This window comes from Octodon degus, unplaced genomic scaffold (assembly GCF_000260255.1).
Source record: "Octodon degus isolate 3935 unplaced genomic scaffold, OctDeg1.0 scaffold00045, whole genome shotgun sequence".
Lineage (NCBI taxonomy): Eukaryota > Metazoa > Chordata > Mammalia > Rodentia > Octodontidae > Octodon > Octodon degus.
This window is the reverse complement of record NW_004524621.1, coordinates 6,485,761-6,513,616: the sequence shown is the minus strand read 5'-3', so window position 1 is coordinate 6,513,616 and position 27,856 is coordinate 6,485,761. Positions and strand designations below refer to the sequence as shown.

The 27,856-nt window shown below is 51.3% G+C and overlaps 1 protein-coding gene across 1 annotated transcript; it reads right to left on the bottom strand.

The window, feature by feature from the left end:
* On the bottom strand, positions 1-22,794 carry Fam207a (family with sequence similarity 207 member A). The gene is made up of 6 exons (XM_004631971.2): positions 22,616-22,794; positions 20,154-20,262; positions 9,232-9,300; positions 4,764-4,911; positions 2,610-2,678; positions 1-1,788 (listed from the first exon to the last, which is right to left on the bottom strand). Exons 1-6 carry the CDS (start codon positions 22,739-22,741, stop codon positions 1,665-1,667), a joined length of 645 nt encoding a protein of 214 aa, XP_004632028.1. The 5' UTR covers positions 22,742-22,794; the 3' UTR covers positions 1-1,664.
* Between the last annotated feature and the right edge of the window lie 5,062 nt (positions 22,795-27,856).

Below are 27,856 nucleotides of genomic sequence, written 5' to 3'. Positions count from 1 at the left end.
TAATTTTCAATTTAATTTTATTACAAAGTCATTCACGTTCATTCTATAAAGACAACACATATGACAGCGAAGTTTCTAGGCATCCATGCAAAGCCTGCTGCTTTGGGCAATCTGCATCTGTCCACACACAAGAGGACTTGTGTGCTTTGTCTTGGGAACATGGGGTGCCTGGTCCTGTGAAAACCTCAGCAGGCCGGCACTCAGGGGCCAGGAAGGATCCCACATGCATGGCTGCTGGGATGACAGGAGCCATGGGACGTGGGCAAGGAACCACGTCTGCTGGCCCCTCCTGAACTGTCACACCCAGTTCACCTCCCTTATCCCCTGCAGGGCCCCCCTGTCCTCCTAGGCTACCCCACGTCTAGGTGCTGTCCTGGCTGTCTCCTCAGGGGGACCCTGGGGGAAGAACCCAGTGCTCAGGAAGGAGTGAAGGAAGGTGGTTGAAGGCTGTCAGCCAGGCAGACCAGCAGTGGGGCACGGCTCATGGGTCACTAGCAGAGCAGGATGCATAATTCCACGTGTGAAGCAGTGCAGTCTGAGGACTGAGCCACCCACCACCTACCAACCACGCACCCAAGTATCTGTCCTTTGCTTCCTGTAGAAACTGGTCCCCAAACCTCTAAACTGCTCCCTCCACTGGGAACCTGCTGCTGTCACGGCAGATGGCAGCTGGATAGGGACAAGCATGTGGTCTCAGCTGGATCCAACAGATTTGGGATCTGCTGCTGGTCCCCTTTTGTCCCTTTTCAGTGCCAGCTGTCTCCAGGGTGTCCACACCATATCTGTGGAATCTCATTGCTCTCCCAGGAAAGGGAGCCTGGGATGCACACTCCTATTGTGGCCTGGGTGACACTACTGGGCTGTAGGTCCTGCTTGGGAGCCAGCCTGACTGAGCATGCTGGTCACAACTGATGCTGGGGACATGGAGACTCAAAGCAGGAGGGCAGAGTACAGGGCCCACAAGTCCTGAGCCTCTTGGGCCCTGCTACTGCCCTCACCTGGATCCCTGCAGCAAGGGGGGCAGTGGGTCCTACATAGCAGGAGTGGAGGACAGCCAGGAGTGCAAAGCCTGCAGCAGGGACACAACTCCTCCCCTCCACATCCTCAGCTGACTGAGTGTGAAGCCTTCTTCCTGGGGATTGAGCAAGCGGCTCCCACAAAGTGGTGAGTGAGCAGTCTGACTGAGCAGTCCACAAAGGCCATGAGGAAACTGCAGCCCTGGTGAAGGTGTTGTGGACAAGGGGACAGCAGAGGGTAGCTTTGACATTTGCACTCTTGGTAACCCAGGGGCAGCACACAGGTGCCAGGTGGGGCCCCAATGGTTTCTGCAGGAGTCTGTGAGGCTAGGCAGCCTGCCCAGGCCTCTATACCATCATATTCCTTCTGTAGGCCAAGCTGGGAGCCCACATTTGGTGCCTGACACGGGGAGGCCAGGCCTGGTGGCCCTGTGGGTCTTCTAAACTATTATCCTAGCCACACCAAGCTCCACCCCAAGATGCAGGTGCCCTGGGCAGCAGCAAAGGGTCAAGAAGGCTTCACCGAGCACATGGCAGCTCTCTCCACCCTAGTGTATTAAAGGCTCTGCTAGAAGGCAATCACTGAAGCTGCAGCCTCCCCACACCTCTGAGCAGGGTCCACTTGGAGCATGCAGCACTCTGCTCTGGTCACAGGTGGCCAGTATCTTCCAGCTGCATCTGGAGGGCCAGCTGCTGCCCAATGGCCAGCAGGGGACTGGCTCTGTAAGCTGGGTTGGTCAGAAGTTTCTGGAACCGGGTCCTTTCTTCCTCACTGAAATTATAGAGACCACAGGTCAATGGACAGCAGGGAAATACCCAGCTCTACAGCAAGGGTTGAGAACAAGTGCCCACCAACCAGGATATGGAGATCTGGGCACCCCACACCCAGGCCTCAGTCATAGCAATGGATAGCAGAGCCTAGCATTACAACCCAAACTGCCCAGTGCCTGGGGAAACAGGGAGCTGCTCTGAGGGCAACTTGCTTGCCCAGGGCCAATGGGGGTCACCCTGCTGAGCAGAGGTAGCAGAGTCACAGCTCGCCTGCCCTGCAGACACATGGGCCTTACATAAGAGGTGCCTGCTCCCCAGCAAGCCCAAAATAGCCATGCCTGAGCGCCTGAGCAGGAGGTGGGACAGGCTGTCACAGGGGCTCAGGGCCTGTGCCTTGTGATGGCCAACTACCCCAACCCCTGCCACCTACTCTAAGTCAAAAAGGTCACCCTCAGAAGTACTCTGCAGCCCAAAGGCTGCATGAATCCTCAGGCTGGTACCCTGGAGAGGACAGGGAACCTGGAGCATAACTTGCAGATGGAACCTGGGGTGGTTACCCTAACATGTGCTGGCTGAGCCCCAGGTAACCACAGGCATGTCTAGATCATGCTGGCCTGGGCTCTGGGTGGTCATAAGGATGCCTCACATGGCCTAGGCTGATAGGACCCTGCTTGGGACTGTCACCTGCTCCTCCTGCTTGACCCCCAGTCCCGCACTCCCCAAGGCACCCAGTGAAAGGCCTCAGGCACTGGGGACGCTAACCATGGGAAGTGCTGCCCTGTGGGTGTGCCTGGCAGCAGGTGCCCAGGGAGCCATACTCACAGCAGCTGTTGTCTCTGGGCTGCACTCATCCGGCTGAGCTGGGCTGGCCGGGGCTTACTGCTCACCTTGCTGTGAACACAGAGGGGTGCTGCCACCAACTCCTGCCCATGTGAGACCTCCCAATCTCAACAGACAGTGTGCCCAGGTGAGAAAGGCATGATCCTGATTCGGGGGACACCGGGGTTCCCTGTGCATGCTGCAGCACTACTGCAACTCCGCAGGGACCCAGCCTACCCACTTGGCCCAGGGGTCAACAAGGACCTGGCCGTGGAGCAGTCACCAAGCTTCTTTCCTGGGGATCTATGCGCCTGCCAAGAAGCCAGTGACTGTACCACATGCCACCTGCCATGGGGGTGGCCCAGAGGAAGGGCAGAAAAGAGCTCAAGTTCTGGGCAACACTTAAATTTAGCCTCCTGACCAGGGGCCTGATTTCTTATTCATGTATATTCTAAAATATGAATGGGAGACATTTTCTGTCTCTCCAAAATATAGGCTGATGCAGGGACCGGGGCTTGACCCCCGGAGTGTGGTGCCAGCCCTGCCCCTAGGGCGTACTGAGATGGCAAATGAGACTGGGTATGGTGGTGCAGCGGTGTGCCTGTAATCCCAGAGCTTGGAGGCTGAAAACAGAAGCATCATTATGAGTCCAATCTGTGTAGTGAGACCCTACAGACCCTGGAATAAATTGAAAAAAATTTATTAGCCCCTCTAGGCTGCTGACGAGGACAAGCTTGGGTCCTCCAAGGCCTCTAGGCTCTGGGGAAGGAGGAACACAGGCAGCATGGGCAGGAGACACCCTAAAATCCAGTGCCTAAGCTGCTGCCCCCCGGGGAAGGACTGTCAGGTGCTGGTGTTTCCTGCCTAGCCTCTAGGATGGTGGAGGTCTCACGCCCCCTCACCTGCCAACTCATTCTTTCCTGACACACCTAAAGCAAATAAGGTTGGAGCCACTGGGCCCTGGTCCTTCAGCCACACTGGCAACAGTGTAGTCTGGGCCAGGGATGCTTCGAGCCTCAGGGAACCTACAGGTGACCCACCATGCCTTATGGGTGGGTCCATTCACCTGTGGAGTATGACCCCACATCAGGCTCCCTCGGAGCATTGCTCTAGGGCAAGGATACTGCTGGTAGCTGAGCTGTGGAATAACATGAGTATTGTCACCTCAGTGTGACCTGTACAGACAGGAACCTTCCTCACCAAGAGAAACCATGGAGGGCAGGTAAGGTGAGGCAAGGAAGTCAGGCTGGTTCCACGGCAATACGTGAGACCCTGGACAGGGACAGTGATGAGGACCATGGTGACCATGACGACCCCCGGCCTGAGGCCCAAAGGCCCAGCACATTCCTCCTTGGACTGGCAGGCAGCTGTTTATACAGCCCTCCCTTCCAGGAGCCCAGCACATTTTTCAGATGAGAAAACCGAGAAGGGGGGCAGGACCTTTGACCAGGTCACATTTTTGCTCAAGAACCAGGCATGGAATCCACAGGGCGGCCCTGTTCCACTGTCTCGCCCCGCTCCACCCTGGTGGGATCCCATCTGTGCCAAGTATTCTAGTGCCTCCAAGGCAGAAAGCCCCAAGACCCTCTGGCTCAGTGAAAGTGCATGCCCCTGCTTCCCCTCAGAAGGAAATTTGGCAGAAGAAAATAATTCTTTTTAAAACAGCAAAATTAGAAATGTTGGAGATAAAGACAGAAGTCCAGCAGCTGTAACAGCAGAAAGCCCCAATGCTGTCATCTGCTCCCTAAAGCTGAGGTCCGCTGCCCCTCTAGGCTGCTGATGAGGACAAGCTTGGGTCCTCCAAGGCCTCTAGGTTCTGGGGAAGGAGGAACACAGGCAGCATGGGCAGGAGACACCCTAAGAAGCAGCTGGGGAGCAAATACAAAGGTCGTGAGGCCAGGATGGGGCACATATGCTGGGCAGCCATGTGCTGCAGTTAGACCAGGAGCCAAAGCTGATGAAGAGTGCAAAGCATTTGAGTCAGCAGGGCTGGGGTCTCAAGATATGTGTGGCATGGCTGTTCCCAAGCCCTCACCAACAGCCACAGTGCCCCAGGCCTCACCCTGAGTATAAGGGTCTCATGTCAGGTACAGCTGAACTCACACACCTCCCATTCCCCCCATGGGGCTCCTGTGAACTGGACAATGGGACACTTACACCCTTGGCGGCGGTGGGCAGTAGGCCTCCAGCTCCTCCAGCTTGGGTAGGGCATCTCTCAGGGGGTGCAGGTCTCCCACCACCACCATGGCCTGGCGTTTCCGCTCCTCCTTGCGCTTCTGCTCAGCCAGCTTGATGGCTTCTATTTCTGGGGCAGAGGGTACAGGGTCAAAGAAGGGGTTAGATGTCCATCACCTGCACTCTTCCTGCTGTCCCTCAGTTATGCCCCGCCTTAAGGACCTCTGAGTCGGTGGCTCCAAACTATTTTTTCCCCTATAATCACAGAGCAGGCTTTTTAATTACATGCTGAGCGGAGCTTTGAGCTGAGGCTGGGGCTGCTCCCTCAACAGGGACATGCTGGCACAGCTTCCTGCTGCAGTGCCAGCATCCTCTGCCCCAGAGTCGAGACCAGCATAGCAATCCCCTACAGGGAGGCTTGGTGGCAAGAAGGACACTGGTCGAGCAGCACCAACATGAGGGTCAACATGGGAGTGGGTAGGGCAGGAGAGGGGTCAGGTGGTGCAGGAAGGGAGGTATGGGCAAGGGCCTGCAGCCCTGCATGGGATGGGGGGGGAATAGTCTCTAGATGTGCTTGGCAGCAGAGCAGCTAGGTCAAAGCTACACTAGGAGAAAGGTTCCAATGTGCTCCTCGATGTGTATGGCCTGAACTTTACTTGGGCTCCCCTGACAAGCCCTCCCACCTTGCTGCAGGAATGGTCAAGGGGACGAGGGCAAAACCCTGGCACAGGCAATTCCAATACACAAGGAGCATAGGGAACTGAGGAACATACAGCACAAAAATATATTCTTCCGAACGTGCTACAGAACCCACAGAGGCCACAGGACTGATGCAAGATTATAGCAAGCTCACAGCACACAAAATTATTGTTAAAAAAGGGGTGGGGGATCAGGCCAGTGAGATAGTGAACTAAGCACCTGCTTAGGACTGGGGTTTGATCCTCAGCACCACATGTTGTGCTGGTCCTGGCCCTGGGCACTGAGATCAGGTGTGGTGGCATACACTTGTAATCCCAGTGCTGGGGAGGCTGAATACAGGAGGATCATTATGTGAGTCCAAGCTGTGTAGTGAGACCCTGCACCAAATATATTTTAAAAAAGACATCAAATGGATTTTTATATATTAGAAATTGGAAAAATTCCATTTACAATAGCAACAAAAATTGTAAAATATTTAGTAAATTTGTCCAAACCACACCAAACCCACACATACAAAAAAGAAACAGAAAAAGAAAAACAGAAAGGGAAGCCTACAAGGAGAATGGCACAATGTCAGTGGGTCTTAAAATGCAGTACTGTGAGGTGGAAACACTCCTGGAACTGTGCTAGGACTCAGGGCAACCTATAGCTCACTAGGTGGCTGCTGCTGCTGCTCCTAAAGAATGACAAACGAATGGTACAATTCCATGGGGAAGCCAAGAACTGGAGACCCAACTGACTCTATCAACAGGACAGGGTGGATAAGCCACAGGCTAGAGCCACCCCAAGTACAAGGCATCCAGTACAAGGAAGGAGGTCTCTGGACATCTGGTAGCGGAACAGCTGTAAGCCCACTGCAAGATGCAAAAGACCCAGCCATAGACCAAAGGTGTCAATCCAGGAGGGAGCACAGCCTGGACATAAAGCAAGTCCCTAAGGGTCTCATGGGAAAATATCTTCATGATGTGGAATTAAGCAAGATTCTCTTAAATGAGACACATATCCCATAACCAGACTTCTCAAAATTAAACTCCTGTCATAGAAAAATGTAAGAAAATGAACAGGCCAATCACAGGCTTTGAGGAAATATTTGCAAAACACATAGCTGCCCAAGGACTGGAGTCCAGGACACAGAAGATTCTGAGCACCCCAGTAATAAAATGCAAAGAGCTTAGGGAAGAGACTTCTTGCAGAGGAAGCACAGGCAGCAGAAGCTCATGACAATCCCCCTCCCCGTGATGCCAGTCGGCCCAGGAGAAGCCAGTGCCATCTTCAGGCCAGGACAGAGACAGTGCATGAGTGGGAAAGGCTGCAGCCACCAGAACTCTCCCACACTGCTAGTGGGGCACAGAGGCATGACTTGGTTAGAAGATGTCTGGCAGTCGCTCATGAAACTAAACATGCACCTACCCTATGACCCAGCGTTCCATTCCTAAGTATTTACACAAGAGAAACGAAAACAGGGCCATGAAGACTCAAATGTTCGTCCAGCCTTACTCATCGAGCCAAACATGGCAAAGCCAGGTGCCACCACAGAAGACTGGCCAGGGGTGTGTGCAGTGTGCTGCTCCAAAAGCTCAGCCCCTGCTCCAAGCTGCCTGTAGACAGACAGATGGACAGGTGGGTGGATGGACAGATGGACTGGGAGGTAAGCAGGCAGGCATGATGGCATCTCCATATACTCAGCTCATGGGGCAGAACCAGGCACCAACACAGCTGATGGAGCCACTTCTGGGTGGTGAGGAAGCCAATACCTTTAAAGAGACTTCAGCTACATAGGTACATGAAAGCATCTGAAATCCTCATTCACTATACACAAATAGTCTCCAAAGAAAAAGAAAAAAAGGTTCCATCAACAAAATTAACCTCAGTAGAATTACATGGGGTGAGAGGAGTGTAACGACACATGCATTGGGCTTTGGAATGTGTAAAAAGTGTTACTGGGTAGACAGAGGGATGGACATGGGTGGTCTTAAGACAAAGGAGCAGTGTGCCAACTGTGAAATCCAGAGTCATTTGAGGGTGCTCAGTAAAAAATTTTCCCTACTTTTCTGCATACCATTTCTTTTTAAATGTGTGTATTTGGTACAGGGTCTCACTACACTGCTGGGGCTCCGTGATCCTCCTGTTTTCTGCCTCCCCAGAGCTGAGATTATAGGCATGTGCCACCACACCCAGTCTCAGTGGCTGGCTCACAATGCCTGGGGGCAGGTCCAGCACGGCATGCAGTACTAGGGCTCCAACTGTGGTCCCTGCACTTGCCTAAGCAGGTGCTTAGTCTGCTAAGCTATCTCACCCCTGCTTAGTCTGCTGAGCTATCTCACCCCTGAATGCCATTTTTGACAATAAACTATGAAGTAAAACCGCTTGGGAGAGGTGGTTGCTGCTATACTCAAAGGCCAACTTATAGCCTTTTCTTTCTAAAAAACACACAGGAACAGGCGGGTGAGCCACTCAAGTGAACCTGGAGAGTCCAAGCAGAAACAAATGACCCAGAAAAAAAAAAAAAAGAGTAGTACTAATCCAAATTCCCGGGTGGGAGGGGACAAAACTTCCTAGCTAGTTTAATCAGAAATGAGGCACAATAAAGAATGATAAAGAGAACATAAACGATATTTAATAACAAGAAACCAACATGTAGCCTCTCACTAACAAAGGCCAAGATTTGATTATTTGAAGAAAACATGAGTGGCAAAGCATTTCAAGACATAAAGAAGGAAACATTTCAAATAAAGTTTACAAAGTCAGCAAAATCACAAAACAATCTTTTTTTGTGATCTTTGTGTAAAGATAGGAATATTTTTAGCACATTAGCAGCTCATTAGCATCATGAATTAATAAAGTCAAGGAATTAATAAAAAGACCAAGCATCAGTGATAAAAATTACATATCTCAAAAATTAAACCCCAGAAGTGTTCAGGTATGCATGGCCATGGTCTATGAATACTCCCAGAGCTGGCTTACAGACAATACTTCGCATGACTTCATACCATGAATTATGCAATGGAAAATAAAGGCATGAACCACTTAAGCAACACCCAAAAAGTGGCGAACACATGAAACTAGTATTCCTGGAATAAACTGGCAAGTTTCTCTAAAGATTACCTTCAAAAAAACACAATTTCTTTAAAAGCCTCAAGGAAAAGACAAAGTAAACAGCATTTCAAGATATAAAGAAGGAAACATTTCAAATAAAGTTTACAAAGTCAGCAAAATCATAATCTTTTTTGTGATCTTTGTGTAAAGATAGGAATATTTTTAGAACATTAGCAGCTCATTAGCGTCATGTAAAATAGCTACACATCCCAAGCAGGAGTGAGAGGAGAGGCACTCGACCTGCTAAGGACTGGCTGGAGTCCAGGCGGGTCTGTCCTGGGCCGGGTAGAAGGAGAAGGACCCACCTGCACTCACACCAATGAGCAAAGGGAAGGACACAGTACATGCAACTTCTAAAATTAAAAGATTCATCAGAAGAATTAACATGGACTTTTAACATACAAGTAGCCGTGACAGGCAGCCTCCACAGATGGTTTTCTGGGGAGCGGGAAATGTGGACGCTGCAGGTGCTCACATACAGCAGGGGCAGCTGTCACCAGGCCTTCCAATTGCCTCCGACAGAGCCAGGTGACCCCTCACGGGATCTGCTTTGGGTTCCTGGCAGAGTGGCCCTGCAAGGCAGCCATGTCAGACATCTGAACACAGGAGGGAGCAGCCAGCATGGCTAACCTGGGAGATAAAGACACAGACTTACTCTTCAGCCATCGCTCCCGCCGCTGCCTGAGTTTCTCCTTCTTGGGCAAAATGGCCTTCACCTCTGCACCTTAAGAGAGAAAGCATGGATGAGTCCTGGTGCCCAGTGGGACTTCAACCCATAGTCCCCAGCCCCACTCCACTGTGCCTGAGGCTGGGACAGAGCAGATTTCCACTGTGCTGGCAGAAGCCTGGCAGGGGCAGCTCACAGCAATTAGCTGTGCCATGGTGACGGTCAGCCCTGGTCTCCAATTCTCTGGGTTCTGTGTAGTCTTGGGACATATACAGCATGTACCAGCACACTAGAGCTCTCCAGGAAAAAAGGCGATGGCCTGGCCCCTGACCACTGTCTGCCAGGAAAGCTAGGTAGTGTTACCAACGAGGAGGACCCCTATCCACTATACCTAGGTTGACTTCAGGACCAAGTGCAGGTGACTACATGGCCCAGAGGAGTCCACCACCTACACAGGAGTCATGAACTGGGTATAAGTCCACAGACACATAGGACAACAGCCTGGCCTATGTGCTTGCCTGCTCCTAGCTGCATTCAGGAGTACTACCTGGGACCATAGGTCCACATCCAGGAAAGCAGTGTCACCACACCTGCCTCAGTAAAGGCAGTCAGTGAGAACACTGGGGCAGACTCCTGCTCTGGCTGCCTGCACCATCCTTGTGCCTACTAGCCTCTCTGGCACCTGGAGCACACACCCTTCATCCTGCTGCTGCATCCCATCTATGGCCATGCTGGTTCCAACCCCTGCTCTATCAGCATTAGCACCAATGTGCCAGCTGCCCTGTGACCCAGGCTTTCTACATGGATGTTATCACCTGAGGGCCATATGGTCACCCAGGGCAGAGTGGGAGTAGAAGCACTGTTCTGTGCTCGGATGTGTGAATGCTCCTTGTTCTAATGCCACCTGCTCTGCCCAGTCCCAGGCTCTACCACTGCTTTTCACTGCTGCCACCCAGGCTATAAAGCAGGCCACTGGCACCCTGGATAGGCATCTGCAGAGCCATCTGGGAACAGAGGAAGGAAGGTCAATGTGCACTTCATGAGTTCTTCCAGTTGCTGGGTTGGGCTGCAGATCACTTGCATCCCTCCCTGGTCTCACAGGGACAGACAAGGTGCCTGCACTGGAGATAAGGTGTGGCAAGGAAGGTACCCTCACCATCACCGCTGGTCACCCTGGAGGGAAAGGGTCTCTCTGTGAAAGCCTATGAGAATTGCCTGGAAACACTGGGGGCAAGGGGTGCATTTCAGTCAGGAACCCACTGAATTCTCCATATAGAAAAGCAGGGCTCTACAAGAGCAGCACCCTGCCCAGCCACAAGGGATGGCCAAGGACAGGCTGTCCAGGCAAGGTGATAGCTTGGCCTCTGACAGGAGGACCCACAATGGCCACTACAGACAGGGCAGGGCAATGCAGTGCAGGTTGGGTGAGTTTACATGTCACTTGGGCCCCAGGAACCCCTGGCTATAGGAATCTGGGAGATAGGATTAGAGACTTGCCAAAGTGAACCCTGACCCAGGCATGCCATAACTTGACTTTAAAAAGTACTGAAAATACACTCAGCCCCAGATGCCAGACCCAGGCTTCTCAGGCCCATCAGGGCCATCTACTTCACACTATGAGGTAGCCAGGGCCACCACCACACACCCCAGGTAACCACAGTCAGGCCCACGATTGTTAACCAAAAGTGGTTAAGCTGTGTCCTCAGGATACTGGCCAGGTGGGCCAGCTCCACAGAGGCAGTGCCAGTGGAGATCCCCACCTCAGGACAGCCATGACTCAGTACTCAGACAGTGTGTGGTAGGGGCTGGAGAATGCAGGTCACACCAGCCCCTGTGTGGATGCAGGACATGGGGAGGAAGTGGAGCTGGAGCTGGGGCTGGGGCTAGGGTCAGGGTCAGGACCAAGATGTAGAGCAGGTTACTGGGTCCTCACTGCTTATGGGGTTCCCACAGCTTGGTGTCCTTGAGTCAATGGGGGGTGTACTTCCTGTGCAACATGTGGGTTTACAACATGAACACAGAGATGGTGTCATCTCTGCAGAGTCCCCCTAAGCTTGGACAGAGTCCTGGAGAGATAAGCCCACTGGTATCCCTGCTCAGTCCTAGGCTTGGGGCTGAGAATGGGGATGGGCAGGAACAGTGTATGCCCTGAGGGTGGCTCTGGAGCAGGGCAACCCTGAGGACAAACCCCAGGCCTGGACATCAGGTTGCTGCCACCTAGTACTGCTCTCAGAATTTATCTAGGCAGATGCTTCCTGGTCTCAGTGATGCAGACTTTCCAGCCTACACTGGGAAGAACCCACGCATGGAGGTGGCAGCATCCAAGTCCCATGGACAGTACAACAGAAGTCCTGCCCAGCTACACTGTGTGTGTGCTTTGTTCCCACTTCTGGATGTGTCCACACTCTGGACAGAGTGGATTCTGTCCATACTCACCCTACCCTACCCCAAAAGGGGAGTTGGACCCACACAGCTTTTTCAGAAAAGGACCTGGGACTTAGCAATGGGTGCTGTCTTACCACAGGGCATGTCCTGGGGCAGCTGCGGCACTTCAGGAGACCAGACCCTGCTCTGAATGTGAGGTCCAGGTCATCACCATGGCAGTCCAAGTAAGGCCAGAAGGAATAGGCTAGCACATGCACCTCTGTGACAACGCAAGAATGCAATAACCAAGCCAGGGTGGTTGGTCCCAGAGAACCAGAACTAGAGCAGAATAGGAACACTGGGCCTTGGGCCGGACCCTCTTGTAGTGGCAGCATAGCAGCCCATTCCTTGGGGCCACAATGGAGACCATATGAACTACCAACCCCCATTAGCAGATTGGTGGCTGAAGGGCCACAAGTCCCACCTTGGTGCCCTCCACTTCAACCCACAGGCAAGACCCAATATCACCCAGTGTTGTCTACCCACCCAGCCTCCTTCACTGCCATGCTGAGCTTTTTGTTGTAAAAACCCACAGGGAATAAACTGAGAGGAAGTAATGCTCCAGGTTTGTGCGCGGTCCTACCTCATGGCTCTGGGTATTGGTGAGAAGCCCCCGACAGAAGCAAAGGGGGAGAGGAGGGCTGGGGCTGCCACACTTCTTCAAGGCCTAACAACCCCTAGCCAGGCCCCTCAAGCAGTCACTACCTCCATGGTGCTGGCCACCAGGAACCAAGCTTTCAATGTGTGAACTCCCGGGTCCTCAGCAACCCAGTAAGTACATCCCAAGAGCCAGACCACAGCTTGGCATTGTGGGGCACTCTGGGGGATGTCCAGTCAACATGCTAGACACTGGCAGAGACTCAAGGCACAGCTGGGGTGGCTAATGTGGGTGGGCAGTAGTACACTAGGGAAAACACAGCCCACTCCCTGCCTTCTCAGATGCACCTGGGGTGATCTCTGCCACCATGGCCTCTGTGCCACAGCCACATGAAGCCCAGGATTTGAGGGCTGTGTCAAAGGATAGATGGGGACAGCCACTCAGAACTGATAGGAGGAAGGTGACTGTCACAGGGACCATGGAAACACTGGCTCTCCTGCAACCCCAGCTGGGCTGGGGATGGCCCAGTGCCAGCTACAGGGCTGGCCATCGGGATAGTGAAAACCTGCGCTCTCACTCCAGAAGGTCCCACAGGTTAATATGTGAGCGACAAAAATACAACATGAAATAGAAAAATATTAAAGTGTTTTGTGATTTGTTTTTCTACCGAGGATGGAACTCAGGACCGTGTGCTTGCCAGGCAGATGCTTATGCCACTGGGCTATCTCTTCAGCCCTAAAATTTTTTTTTAACTAACCAAGAAATTAAAAATCTTTACAAGATTTAAAAAAAAAAATCATGTGAGCAAATTCAAAATGAACAACCAAGGATAATCGTTAGCAGATAACACTTAGGCAAGCACCTCTTTCAAAGCAACGGGAAGAGCTGGGGAGATAGCTTGGTGGTCTAAACACCTGCCTGGCAAGCATAAGAACATGGGTTCAATCCCCAGTACTGCATGCCATGCTGGCCCTGTACCAAGCGAGCCACCAAAACCCTGTGTGGTGGCACACACCTGTAATCCCAGCTCTGGGGAAGCTGAGACCAGAGGATCATTATGAGTCTGAGCTGTGTAGCAAGATCCTATACTAGGCAGATGGATGGATGGATGGGCGGGCGGGCGGGCGGGCAGGCAGGCAATGCAACATAACAGGAAAAAGACTAAACCAAGCATAGTGGCACACACCTTTAATCTCAACACTCTGAAGGCTGAAGCAGGAGGATCCCAATTTTGAATCCAAACTGGGCAACACAGTGACATCTTGTAACAAAATAAAACTTTAAAAACAGGTGGGGATCAGAGCTCAGTGTGAAGACCATGAGTTCAATTCCCAGTATAAATCAGAAAAAAAAAAAAAAGAAAACTGAAAGTGTAAAAGTTAAACAGAAAAGGAGCACAGAAACAGAACACATGAGCCTCACTCATGAAGAAGAGCACACACACACACCATGCCAGAGCCATGGTGCTGTCCAAAGATGCCCTCAGCTCCTGCAGCCGTCACCACTGCTGCCCTCCCTCCTCAGCCCTGGTGTGCCACATCTGCTTTCATGCAAGCCACATCTGTCAGCGCTGCTCTCTGAGGCTGCTGCAGTGTGTGTGCACCACACAACAAACCAAACTATAGCAAGGGAGTCCTTCAGAGCCGGACAGCCCTGTCCAGATACCTTCAATCCAAGCTCCTGGAGGGAGAAGGGGCCTTGGGAAGACCCACCTGGGATGGCCTTCTCAGCATCCCAGACACTCTTCCCTCAGTTTCCCTCTGCTGTCCTCATGAGATCAGCAAAGACCACAGAGCCCATACCAGGGGGAAATGTGGGAACACCTATCACCACCTCAGGAACATGACATAGACCTCTGACAGACCCACACATTGTGACTCTGGGAGCTCAGCCTTGGTGAGCCCCATGGGGGCTGGGACACCACTGGCCCCCACAGAGCTGCAGGAGGAACAAGCAAGTGAACAGGCAAAGGCACAAAAACAGCAAAGAGGAGGACATGGTCGCTGTACATGCCACAGGGTCATATGCACAGAAAACCCAAAGCACCTGCAGCCTCAGTGGGGCTGTGCTGACCTTTACAGGAAGACTGGGGACATGAATGCACACATGCCTGTATCACCTCAACAAGGCCAGGGTGCTAACCTCTCACAAGGCAGGTGCTCAGGTTGGCTGTGACCACTGTGGAGGAATGCTGACCCCAAGCACATCAAATTCAATATGTGAAGTCCTGTGCGTGGCATGCACACCATTGGGCTGCCAGCTAGACTAGGCAGGGGATCTCTTTAAGGCCCCTAAAGACAGCCTTGTCCTCACATCAGCAGGAAGAAAGGCACAATGCTAACCAAGTGCCCACAGCCACTGCATGCTCAGCGTCATCTCCCTGGGGGTCAGGGTCTAGGAATCAACACATGGAATACCCCAGGACTCTACCAGGCATCCATGAGAGGCATCGAAAATACAAGTGAGAGTAGAGAAAGAGAGCAGAGCCTGGGGCTCCCCACTGCCCCCAGGTTTCTATTTGGAGGCCTTAGCCACCCTCCACCCAGATGACTGCTGATGGCGTGGGCGAGGAGCAGCTGAGCTCACACGCAGCAGAAACAGCATCGTGTTCAGACAAAGTACCCCCAGCCATGAGGTGCCTCTGTGCCACAGCACACTACACACTGTCCAGGCAGCAGAACCTGAACAAGGGAACCCAGACATCCCTCCTGAGGGAACAGCTGGACAGACCACAGGGGAAGAAAAGCAGGCTGGGGGATGGCCTTCTGGTGGCCAAAAAGCTCCAAGAGCAGTACCAATATCACCTCACAATAAGACCTGACAATTGTCCCTCTCTCCTAGGGCTACAGCATGGCACAGGCTGTTCCCTGAAGAGGTGGGTGAGCAGGCAAGCGGCAGAAAAGACATGTGCAGCACCAGTGCAGGCGTGCACATGCCTGCTTTCTCAATGGTGGAGCACTGCTTCCAAAGCAACTCAGGCAGAGGCTGTCTGCAACACTTAGGTCTGCCATAGTGCGGTGTACCAGGGGTGGCCAGGGCATGCTGGGGGTGAGGGGCTGCCCTGCCTCTTCCTTCTCCTCAGGACTGAGCTCAAGTCTTGAAGTACCTGGTCACAGGAGGATGCTGGCCCTCAAATGTGGGATCCAACATCACCTCAGGTAACTGTGTCCCAGGGCCTGAGCCAACTGACACAGAATCCTCATACTCTGTGAGTAGCTAAGTGCCCAAGCATAGGTAGTGCATACAGCTGGCCAGAGGTCAGCGGTCCACCAACCTCCTCCTGCTGCACATTCCAACAGCTTTAAGGCCTGCAGGCCAACAGGCATTCAGGGTCTCCTCACCTGGTCTGAGCAGACACAGTCCCCACCAGAGACTGCAGGGTGGGAAGGGCAGGGCCTCTGTGTCAGCAGAGCCACAGCCTGGCTTTGTCACCTGCTTGTCTAGCTCTACACAGATGACCTCCTGGGTCCCCCCAGCCCTGAGGCAAAAGTGCTGACCCCAGAAAGCCTCAGGTCACCAGAAGGAAAAAGGGGGCAGGACAGAACCCAATCAGCTGACTCTACGCTGGCGCCTGACCTGGCCTGACCAAGAAAAAGCACTGTGCTCCATGATGGTGTGAGGGAACACCAGAGAAATGCCACCAAGTGACCCTATACTTATGGGCCAGACTGCCCACATCTGCAAAGCACTGTGCTCCATGACAGCATGAGAGAACACCGGAGAAATGCCACCCAGTGACCCTACATTTATGGACCAGACCGGTCATATCTGCAGACCTGGTCCATGTCCCAACAAGGTGCCGTTCACAGGGACACAGGACTTCTCACCCACAGCCAGCAGAGCAACGTCCCACAAGGGACGGGGTGGGAATGAGTCACTGCTCAGCAGCTCCCACAAGTGACAGGGACAGGGTCACCTCCTCTAAGGACAGACCCCCTCGGAATTCTCAGAGCTCACCCCTGTCCAGGTTTAGGATCAGATAGACACATGTATAGAGTTGGTTACATGAGGTTCCTGTCACTGTGTTGGCTTCCCAGCTGTCTTTGCAGAAACCTCTACAGGAAACCCTGAGTCCCCTTGGGGGTGGAGGAGCTGACTGCAGAAAAGAAATCCCAGCACACTCCATTGCAGTCCTGATCTCCAGTGAGCTGACCAGAGGACACACAGCTCTGCTGCCCTCTGCTGGGCAGAGCATGGGTGCACAGGTGACACTGACCTCCCAAAGGAGACCCAAAGGTTTCGTCCACAGGTCCACAGGCTCTGCTGTGGACCACAGAGGTCAGGTACATGGGAAGGTGCCTAATACCTAAGCGTGCCACATGCATGCCCTCGAGGGTACCTCCTGGAGGCTTATAGGCCGGACTCAAGCTACCTAAGCTCCACATGAACACATGTGGCCCCCGACTCTGAAGCCAGCCACAATGGACTGCCCCCTCCTGACAGGACAATGCCAGTGTGAGCTCTGTGCCCAGGCAGAAGGTCACAGGCACCAAGTAACACCATACCACCTGCCAGGCTAAGCACAAGGTACCCAGTTTACTGCTCTAGCTGAAACCTGCAAACAATGGGGTACTGAGCATAGGAAGGATGAGAAGGGGGTGTCATCTGGGTCTAACATTGCCCTCAACCTCCAACCACAACTCAACTGGGAGGAGCCAAGAACTACTTCACTTGGCCCCAGGGCTCTGGAAAGCCCCTCCCAGCACTGACCCTGCTGCAGAAGGCAATATGGAGCCTGTGTGGGAGTGGGGGTCATCTTTGGGGACTGCCCAGGTGAGGTTATGCCCTTGCCCATGCCTCTCTTCTAAGAGAGATACTAAAGAGCTGAGCAGACCTCCAACCACAGGGTCCCCACCTAGAATAGCACAGGAGGGCTCCAGCAAAAATACAAAAGATAAGAACACCCAGGTCTGCACCCAGGAACTCAGCCTGCAGGATGTAGCTACTGTGGCAGAATAGGGTCCCGGGGAAGGACAAGGAGAGCTGGGCAGGGCTGTGACTCCTCCAGGCCATATCGCTGAGGACCCCTCCATTGTAGGGCCTCAGACACAAGGATGGGCACATAGGCAAGAGTCACATGACCCACCCACCTACCTCACAGGAGCCTGGGAGCTACAAGGCCTTCTTCTACCTGCTGTTGAGGAGGGGCAGAGCCAGCCCCACAACAGGGCCTCTATAGCCCTCAGAGGCAGCCCTCCCCAGCTAGGAACCCTCCACGCCTGGATGCCTTCTGAAGGTCTTCAGGTTGAGTCTCAGACCACATGTGCTCATGAAGCAGAGGAAGCATAACTCACCCACCAGGTTATGTCATCTGTACCCACCCAGGGCCAGCGCTAGGAACACACACCAGAAACCAGGGCCCACAGCCACAGCCCAGGACACAGACAGTCAGGCTGCTTCCCAGGAGATGGGAGGGACATGGTGACACTCAGAAAAACCACAGCCAAGGAAGTGTCCTAGAAGCTGGCTCAGGGGCTACTGGAGACCCAGGTTACCAGGATGCTGGTGGGCTCTCACAGAAGCGCTTTCCCAAATCTTCCTGGAACTACAGTACAAGACACAGCTGGTGAAGACAGACCATGCTGGGCCAAAGCCAGGCAGGGTAACATAGCTGGATAATCCAGTCCCTCAGTACCCTCAAGACATGGAAGGTGGGGCACACTCAGGAGGAAACCAAGGATCCAGACACACTAGAGCTGAGCAAGTCCTCTTACTCAGGGCTTGGAGGCACAAATAAAGGGGCCCAGATCTTTTTATTCCTCAGAAGGACTCTAACTGTTCAGTGAACCCTTTTGAGAAAGCACTCCACGGAGAGCGGACAGGTTCTCTATGCATGGATACAGAGCACTCACCTGCCAGCTGCTCCCCTATCCCCATGGCCACTCCTGCTCCTCCACATGTGCCTTGCCATGGGAAGGGACTGAGGATCCCCTTCTAAGGGCACCAAGGAATGGCACACTGCATGGGAGAGATCCTAGAGCCTTGGGACTTCAGAGCACGTGGCACAAAACCAAGTCCACCCAGGCTGCATAGTAGGAGGACAGGACAAGCTGGGCAGAGGCTGAAAAGCCAGGCAAGGCAGTTAATACCTGGGGAGTGGAGGAAAACCTAAGCAGACACATTTCCTACCAAGAAAGTGAGACCTGACATGGGGTACCAGCAAGGGAAACTCAACAAGGGATGCCCTTGGGGGAGACCCAACCCAGTAGCTCAGTGGTTCTCCATGCAGGTAGCATGTGTGAAGTCCTAGGTTCAATTCCTAGAACTTACCCATACCCAAAGATTTCATTTACATTTAAGGAAACTGACCAAACTATCCCAAACAGCAAGCTTGAAAGAACAAGATGTATAAAAAGCTGTGTACTCCTGTGGGTCACCACAAAACCGCAGCACTCAAGCAGACTCAGCCCACACAGCTGGCAGGGCACTGGGAAGGCCCATCCAGGTCCCAGCAACACTGCCATGATGAGCTGCAGTGCACTCCAGGTGTCATACTGAGAACTGTCACCAGGAGGGCATCAAGGCCCCAAAACAGCAGGACACTCAAGACACATGGCCCTGAAGAAATCCTAAAAATTAAAGCAATGACGCTGACAATGACAAACCACAGAAAACACTCGGCTAAACCATACCTGTGACATAATTATAACAAGCTGCAGATGGAAACCTGAAAAAAACAAAATCACAGGAAAATCCTGGAAGCTGTTTAACAGCTAAGAAAATTTCATGCAGCACTGAAACCAGAGAATGAACAAAAAGGAAGCTTCCTAAGCTCTGAAGTCTAAAATGCATATAGGATGAAAAGCGTTCAGCTGAAAGCCTGGGCAGACCCCAGAGAGCAGGGCTAGCAGCCCGCCTGGGAGGCCCTGGTCACATTTGTCTGAATGGGCAGCAAGCACCATTTGCAGTACACTGAGAACTTCTCTCCCAAGAGCCACAGGCCAGAATCTTGGCCTACAGAGTAAGCCAACACAGTTGGAAAAACAGAATAATGGACATCAGAGGAATGTATCAGCAAAACCCTAGACCAGACTTCCTTCCACAGCACAAGAAAGCAGAAGAAAAAGCTGGGAAAAGGCCCATGTACACAGCTACACACCTGGTCTCCACCACAATAGTCGTTATGGACAGATGATACTATTTGATAGGAAAAAACCCTCGCTCACTTGGGTGTGAAGATAGTAGTATACATAAGTAAGATCTCTTTTTTTTTTTCTTCAAAGTTTTATTGATAAACAGATAGCAATGAGACAGTTTCAAATCAAATCGGAAGTATAGTTTCAACAAATAATACGCTGCATATATTCTTCTTAGTGGTTAATTGCTGAGTAAGATCTCTTTTTAAAATTTTTTTGTTATTGTTGGTACGAGGGATGGAACTTGGGATATTGTCCTAGCCAGGCAGGCAGGCAGGTGCTTATTCTGCTGAGCTATCTTCCCAGCAGTAGGTCTCGTAAGAGCACTCAGAAGAATACCAAAGAATTTCTGAATGAAAAATGTGTCTAGTGTTTACATTTTATTTATTTATAGTTGTTTTATGTATTTAGTACAGGGTCTCATTACACAGCTTGGACTCATAGTGATCCTTCTGTTTTCAGCCTTCCCAGTGCTGGAAATAAAGGAGTGTACCATCCACTCTGGGTCTTGATGGCTGGCTCAGCATGACTGGGGGCAGGGACAGCACAGAATGTGATGCCAGAGACTAGTGTTCACTTTAAAATCATTAGTACGTGGGTGCTTAAGGCACACGACAGATACATGGGCTTTTTCAAAAACTATTCCTTAATTTTTCCATAAAAAACAGATCTTTTCTAAAAGCACAGGTCAACCTGAATTTGCTCAGTGCAGGCTCAGCGCAACTTGAATTTGCCCTGAGACAGACACTCACCTCTCCCGAGGGAGGCCACGCTTCTGACATCCACTTCTAGCCTCTGCACCAGGGTGCTTGGATCTATCTGGGTCCCAGTAAAGATGTTGGTGTGGAGGAACCCCCAGTCCTGTGAGGCCCAGTGGAACAGAGAGAAAGAGCATTAGGCTGGTTTCAAGGCTGCAGAGGGAGATGGGATGTCACCAGCCCAGCATCAAAGGTCAGGTCCCCCACTGAGCTTTGCTTGCCTTTGAGACTGGAGAGGCAGCCTCATCTCTTGCCCTACCTTCCTGCCTCACTCCTGCTCCCCTGCACCGCACTCCTACAGCATTCTCAAGAGTAGGATGCAGGCTTCCTCCCACCCTTCCTCTTCAGGTACAAAGTATGGCAGCACAGCTGGCCACCTCCAAGTCTATTTGTGACCCACATTCACCCTCACAAATGTGGACATGGGCCACCAAGTCCCTCTGCTGGTTATGCTGTGGTACACCAAGATCCCCACCTAGCTCACTCAAGCCTCAAAGGAAGGGTCCTTTTGGGCCACTCCAAATATGCTACTCCTTGTGGAAGTGTTACAGGTAGCCAAATTAGATAGAAATATTATAGGCAGTCAAACAGGGGCAGGCCCTAGAAGATAACACAGAAGACAAAGAAAATTATGGAAGGGGCAGATGCTCCTGCAGTGAACCAGACCTAAAAAACCTAAAGGCCAAAGAAACGCTAAAAGAGTAGCACCTGGGATTGATATTCTAAATAGGTATCCATCACCTAAAAAGACCTAAGTGAGTCACTAGCCCAACCCCCACAGGAAGAGACCCTGTCCCATATTCATGCCCGCTTACTCCGTGACTCACTTCCCTATTTGGTCCTGGATTTAATCAATTTTACCTGAGCAATGGTGCTTGTAATCTCATTGGTTGACCATAGTTTTGTCCCACCTCACATCCACCTAAGTGAGTTCCCCCTTTCTCCACCTTAGCCCTGTATGGTTTTACATCATAAAAGTCCCTGGAAGAGACAGCTTCCGGGGGACTACCCCCTCGGGCCCCCCTCCTGTCCCTCTCTCGGACAGGAGCTTTCTTTCCCTCAGTAAATATATTCTGTGCATAACCTCCGTTTGTTCATAGAACTCATTCTTTGGTTTTAGAGAACACGAACTCTCGCAGGTCAGGTCGGGAGATTATTTTTCCCTGTCATTTGGAGGTTCCCTATATCGTTTGAAGGTCACCCACCCAAGATCAGTTTTTCTCCCTGTATCAGAAGGATTATTTCAGGCCAAGGGGATTGAAATGAATGGCACGGCAGGTGCTAGAAGAATGCTGTGACCACCTCATTCTGAGAACGAGAGGGGATCCCAAGGTGAGACATCTCCCTCTGCATCCCCAGCATTCATGGGACCTGAGAGTCCAGAAAACCTGCAGGCAGATGAACTAGTAAGCCCTATCTGTTTGAGGATTTGTAGCCACACGATGTCGTTTCTCAAATATTACAGTAATATCAGTAGATTAGAAACCTGAATTCCTGCTTTGCTCTATATTCAAATGAAACTTCAATTTTTCATACTTTCAAGTTCTATTTGCCGCTTAAAAAAAAAAAAAAGCGTTGGGTCGGTGAGATGGCTCAGTAGTCTAAAGTGCCTGCTTAGGCAAGTTTAGGGAGGTGCAGGGGACTGGGGTTTGATCCTTGGCACCACATGCAGTGCAGGTCCACCCTCGAAAAAAAAAAAAGTATTAGGGATCAAACTTTTGTTCTCCTGTACCCCAGCACTCAGGAAACTGAGGCAGAAGATCACCACCTCAAGGCCAGCCTGGGCTACATACCAAGACTCTTAAAAAGAAAAAAAGCTGGGTGTGGTGGTGCACACCTGTAATTCCAGCACTTGGGACGCTGGGGCATGAGGATTACAATGAGTTCAAGCCCAACTTAGGCTACATAGTGACTTCAAGGTTAGCCTTAATTGCATAGTGGGATCCTGTCTCAAAAAGACACCAAAAAAGGGACAGAGAAGTTCCTTTAAAAAAAAAAAAAAAAGAAAAGAAAGCAAAAGAAAAACAAACCACTAACCCCCACACTTCACAGAAATGTCCCAGGAGCTCCACTGGGCCTCAACTGCCAGCGTAGGGCTACTGTCCCCACCAGCTGTGCGCCCCCCACCACAAACCGGGGGGTGGGTGCTCAAGGGGGAAGAAGCTGGATACAGAGGGCTACAAACCGCATCCCTGCGCGGAGGCCGAGGTGCAGGACAGGCGGCTCTACCCCGCCGGGTGAGATGCGCCCAGCGTGCCCTGAACCCCGAGAACTCTCGCCGCCCTGCGGCTCTCACTCCCCCGCCTAGAGACCACAAAAGATGCTCCCCAGGCAGGGCGGGGAAGGCCGGGACCGGCAGGGACACACTGCCCCACCGGACCTGCCTGTTTAAAACTCCTTCCTCCCCGCGGCCTCTTCATTCCCCGGCCCCTGCGCCTATCCCCCGTCCACCTTACCTTCGCACCCGCTCCGCCCGCCCGGGCTGGCGGAGGGCCCGCCTCAGAAACCGGGAGCGTGGGATCCGTCCTGGGCTTCACGGCGGCTTGGTGAACGCGGGCACGCAGCGCTCGAACTTTCCCCATCTTCCCCGGGGAGACCCTCGCGGCGCTCGGGAGTCGTCACTTCAAGCTCACGGCCGGGCGGAAACAGGAGCCACAGCCTCTGGGTTCCGCGGCTCCAAGCGGCTCCGCGCGCGTGCGCAGTAGGGCTACCACAGCTAGGTGGCGCGCGTGGTGGGCGCGCATCTGGATGTCGGGAACTTCTGGCCTTTGTCCTTGGCCAAACCTACCGGGTAAGAGAAAGAGCAGGGTCCGGGAGAAGCGGCCTTTGTCGCAGGCTGGGCTGGCTGGCCGTGGGACTGTCCCCCGTCCCTCCTTGTGATACAGGGGAATGAAACTCCCAGCCTGAAAGGTACCTGGAATGAGTCCGTTTCTCTAAAATCGAAGAATGAATTTTATGAACAAACGGTGAAGAGCAGAATATATTTACTGGGGGAAAGAAAGCTTCTGTTCGGGGGGGTGGGGGTGCGACCGATTGTCCCTGGAAAGCTGTCTCTTCCAAGGACTTTATAGAGTAAAACCATGCCGTGAAGTGGGTGGAAGGTGGAGAACATGGAAACTCGCTTAGGTGGGCATGAGGTGGGACAAAAAACTATGATCAGCCAATGAGATTACAAGCGCCATTGCTCTGGCAAAATTGATTAAATCCTGGACCAAATGAGGAAGTGAGTCAAGTAGCAAGGGGGCGTGAATAGGGAACAGAGTCTGTACCTCATTTGGACTCGCTCAAGGTGATTGATACCTATTTTGAATATCAATCCCTGGCCAGCCAGATAGCTCAGCAGATTAAAGCACAGGGCCTGGGTTCGATCTCGGGCTTGCCTTGCCGGCCCTGTTCTCCAGGCACGGTGAGACAACGATTGAGACTGGGTGTGGTGGTGCATGCCTATAATCCCAGCACTTGGGAGGCTGAAAACAGGAGAATCACTACGAGTCGGATCTATGTAGTAAGACCCCGTAGACCCTGTAACCTGTCCTAAATAGAATATTAATCCCTGATGTCTACCCCTAAGGAAGTATGTGGCTGCATTTGTTAACTCTTTTGTCTTGAGCTGGCCCGTAGCTGGAGTGTCTGTCACTTCCAAAGTTGCAAAGTCACCTTATCTTCCATATTGTCTCCTTTCCCAATTTTATCTCCATTTAGTCAATATTACCCAAGAGACTATAGTTGAGAGCCTATCCCTGTCTGACTGCCTATAATATTTTTATGTAATTTAGTTGCCTACAACACTTAGCAGTCTCTTCCCTGTGCACTGTTGCATGTGGCCCTTTTGTTGTAGACAGCTGAATTAGATTAAAAAAAAAAAAAATTATAGACAGGGCCAGGCCCTCAAGGTGACTTTGCAACTTTAGAAGAGACAGACTCTCTGGCTATGGGCCAGACCTCAAGACAAAAATAAATAAATAAATAAAAAATAAAATACAACCATATACTTCCCTAGGCATAGGCATCAGGGATTGATATTCAAAATACATATCAATCACCTTGAAAGAGACTTAAAGTCACTAACCCAACCCCCAACAGGAAGAGACCATGACTGGCTTCCTTATTTGGTCCTGGATTTAATCAATTTTACCTGAGCAATGGTGCTTGTAATTTCCTTGGTTGATCATAGTTTTTGTCTCACCTCATGCCGACCTAAGTGAGTTCCCATATTCTCCACCTTGGACCCACCTCACCCCACGGTTTTAATCTATAATAATCCTAGAGGAGACAGCTTCCCAGGGACAAACCACTCAGGCCCCTCTTCTGTCTCTCTCTCGGACAGGAGCTTTCTTTCTCCCAATAAATATATTCTGCTCTTCACCTCTGCTTGTTCCTAAAATTCATTCTTTCGTTTTACAGAACACAAACTCATCCCAGATACCTTTCAGGTCAGGAGTTTCATTTTTTCCCCTATACACCGAGATCATTTTTCCACTATATCAAAATCTCACCAAAGCTTGCTTGCCTTTTTTTTTTTTTTTAACACAAAGCTTTCACAGGTAATTTCTTCCTCTTCACCTAGCATCGCTCTCACCAATAGGCCCTAGAGCACTGTTGGCCTCTATAGCTGGGGTCTGTTATGGTGCTCTCTGTCTCTCTCTTAGCCCTGACTCAGGGTGCTGTGGTTCCTTTCACAGCTTTAGTACCAGTCACTTTGCCCAGCTGAGTTCCCATTGTGAGACTGTGCAGCTGTGACTCCCTAGAGTGGCCTCCTCGCATAGCTAAGTTAGGTAGGAATATTGCAGATAGGGCTGGGGCCTCAAGAGGTCAATGCAGGTTTCAAGGAAAAACAAAAAACAAAAAACTACTCACCCATAGACTTCCCTAGGGATGAACAGCAGTGATTGGTATTCTAAGTAGGCATCAATCACCTTGGGGTGGAGAACCAAACCTTACCCACCCCTCCCAGGAAATTTTGCCTCCTCATGTGTTCTTGGTACCTTCTTTCCCAATTTTATCTCCACTTAGTCAATATTACCCAAGAGACTATAGTTGTACACTTATTGGTTGACCATAGTTTTTCCCTACCTCACACCCATTCTATGATTTTCCACTGGGTCAATATTACCTGAGAGGCTATACTTGTAACCTTATTGATGATAGTTCTGCCCCAACTTAAGCCCATCTCACTAGTGGCTTTGCTCAGTAAAACACCCTTGAGAAGTGGGGTTTGTGGGTGTTATGATGTGGGGTTTTTATAAGGTTGTTCACATTGGGAGAAAGACATAAGTTTGTGTTGTTTTTTTTTTTTTCAGAACCGGGGATTGAACTCAGATCCTTGCGTTTGCCAGTCAAGCGCTTATCCTACTGAGCCATCTCCCTGGCCCCTTTATAAGATTTTATAATCACCAAAAGAGTCACATACAAAGAGTGCAGGAAATCCACACACACACTAAAGACCAAAGAATCCAGCTGAGGGAGGCTGCATCCTAATATCCTGCATGAGTCTAGCTGAAAACCTAGAGCTCATAACAATGCTGCTCACAAGTCCAATTGGAAGGCTAGAGTCCATGACAATGTTTCATGCAGGCCTGCTTCATGGATCTGCACTGGAAAGGCACAAAAGTCAGTAGTGAAAGCTAGAAAGTCTATGCCAGCAGGATGAAGGATCTGCGCCAGCAGGCCGAGGGATCTGAATTGGAGCCAGGAAGCAAGGCTCAAGATAACCAGAGCTCCCCCAAACGTACCACAGCCATCCTCAGCAACAGGGAGGTCCTGAGCTCCTCTAGTGATGAGGAAAGCTGAGCTCCCATCAGGAAAGCCCATGTGACAAGCTTCTCCATGAGGCTGAGCAGTGCACCAGCTTTCCATATGGAGCCAGGAAGTGATGCTCAAAATGAGGACCAGAGCTCACCCAAAATGAACAGCCATTTTTGGCTACAATGAGGTCTTCAGCCCGTCCTCTAAGAATAGCCAAGTTCATTAGGAAAGCCAGCATGACAAGGTCCTCCAGCAGAATAGCCCAAAAGAACCAGCAGCTTCCAACAGCTCCAACAGCTTCTCCAAGAAGCATCCCTAATAGCGTCTCAATAGCTTCTCCAGTTCTGTGATTTATGCTTCTGGCAACAATTCTCAGGTGGACCTCCCACACCCAGCACCCAGTATGTTAGTTCAGCTCAGCTGGGTATAACAAGTTGACCACCAGGTACCAATCTACTAGAGTGGGCAACCCACTTTCTGGGCCCACTTCTGTTCCTCTTAGAAGCTTTTCTTTTCTCTTAAATTCTTCCTGTTCTCTGGTTGGGGAGATAGCTCAGTGGCCTAAGCCCCTGCTTGGCAAGTAGTGGACCCAGTTTCGATCCCTGCTACCACATGCTGTGCTAGCCCTAGAACCAGGCATGGCAGCACATGCCTGTAATGTTAGCACTGGGGAAGCTAAGACAGGAGGATCACTAGTGTAGCAAGACCCTGTACTAAATAAAAATTCTTACTATTCTTAATCTTCATTGTTCCTAGTCCCTCTCTTGGACAGAAGTGCTCTTTCTCTCAACAAATATATTCTGCTTTTTCATAGGTCTGGCCCGAGTACAAACTGCTAAGTTATCATGACCCGAGTCAACCTGGCTGAATCTCCAAAACAACAGCTTGTCTTCTCAGTGACTACTTCCTCCTTCTTCCCCACTCCAGCCCTGGATGCAACTTCCTCTTACCTTTCCTGCACACACAAGGGAGCACCCAGTCAGCTGCTTGTGTGTCACTGAACCTGCTCCTCAAACTCTGCCCCTAGCACTGGCCAGATAACTCACTGGACAGACCAGGGTTTAATCCTTGGCACATGCCCTGCTGGCCCCACCCCCAGGGTGCACTGAGATGGCAACTGAGACTGGGCATGGTGGTGATACAGGGAGAAAAACTGGTCTTGGGTGGGTGACCTCCAAACAATACAGGGAACCTCCAAATGACATAGAGAAAAACGATCCCTGGACCTGACCTGCATGAGTTTGTGTTCTCTAAAACTGAAGAATGAATTTTAGGAACAAACGGAGGTTATGAGCAGAATATATTTATTGAAGGAAAGAAAGCTCCTGTCCAAGAGACAGATAGGAGAGGGGCCTGAGCGGGTAGTTCCCCCCCGGAAGTTGTCTCTTGCAGGGGCTTTTATAGAGGAAAACCATGTGGTGAGGTGGGTCTAAGGTAGTGGAGAAGACATGGGAACTCGCTTAGGTGGGCATGAGGTGGGACAAAACTATGGTCAACCAATGCGATTACAAGCACCATTGCTCAGGTAAAATTGATTAAATCCAGTAACAAATGGGAAAGCAAGTCATGTAGCAAGCGGGCATGATACGGAAGAGGGTCTCTTCCTGTTGGGGGTTGGGCTAGTGACTCATTTGGGCTCTTTCAAGTTGATTGATACTATTTAGGATATCAATCCCTAATGCGCATCCCTAAGGAAGTATGTAGCTGTGCTTCCTCTTTTTGTCTTGGTTTTCAGGTGTGACCCATATGGAAGCGTCTGTCTCTTCCAAGTTGCAAAGTCACCTTGTCTTCCATCTTGTCTCCTTGAGGGCCTGACCCTGTCTGACTGCCTATAATATTTCTGTCTAACTCAGCTGCCTGCAACATTGGCACATGCCCAGCACTTGGGAAGCTGAAAACAGGAGGATCACTTCCAGTCCAATCTGTGTAGTGAGACCATATATATATATATA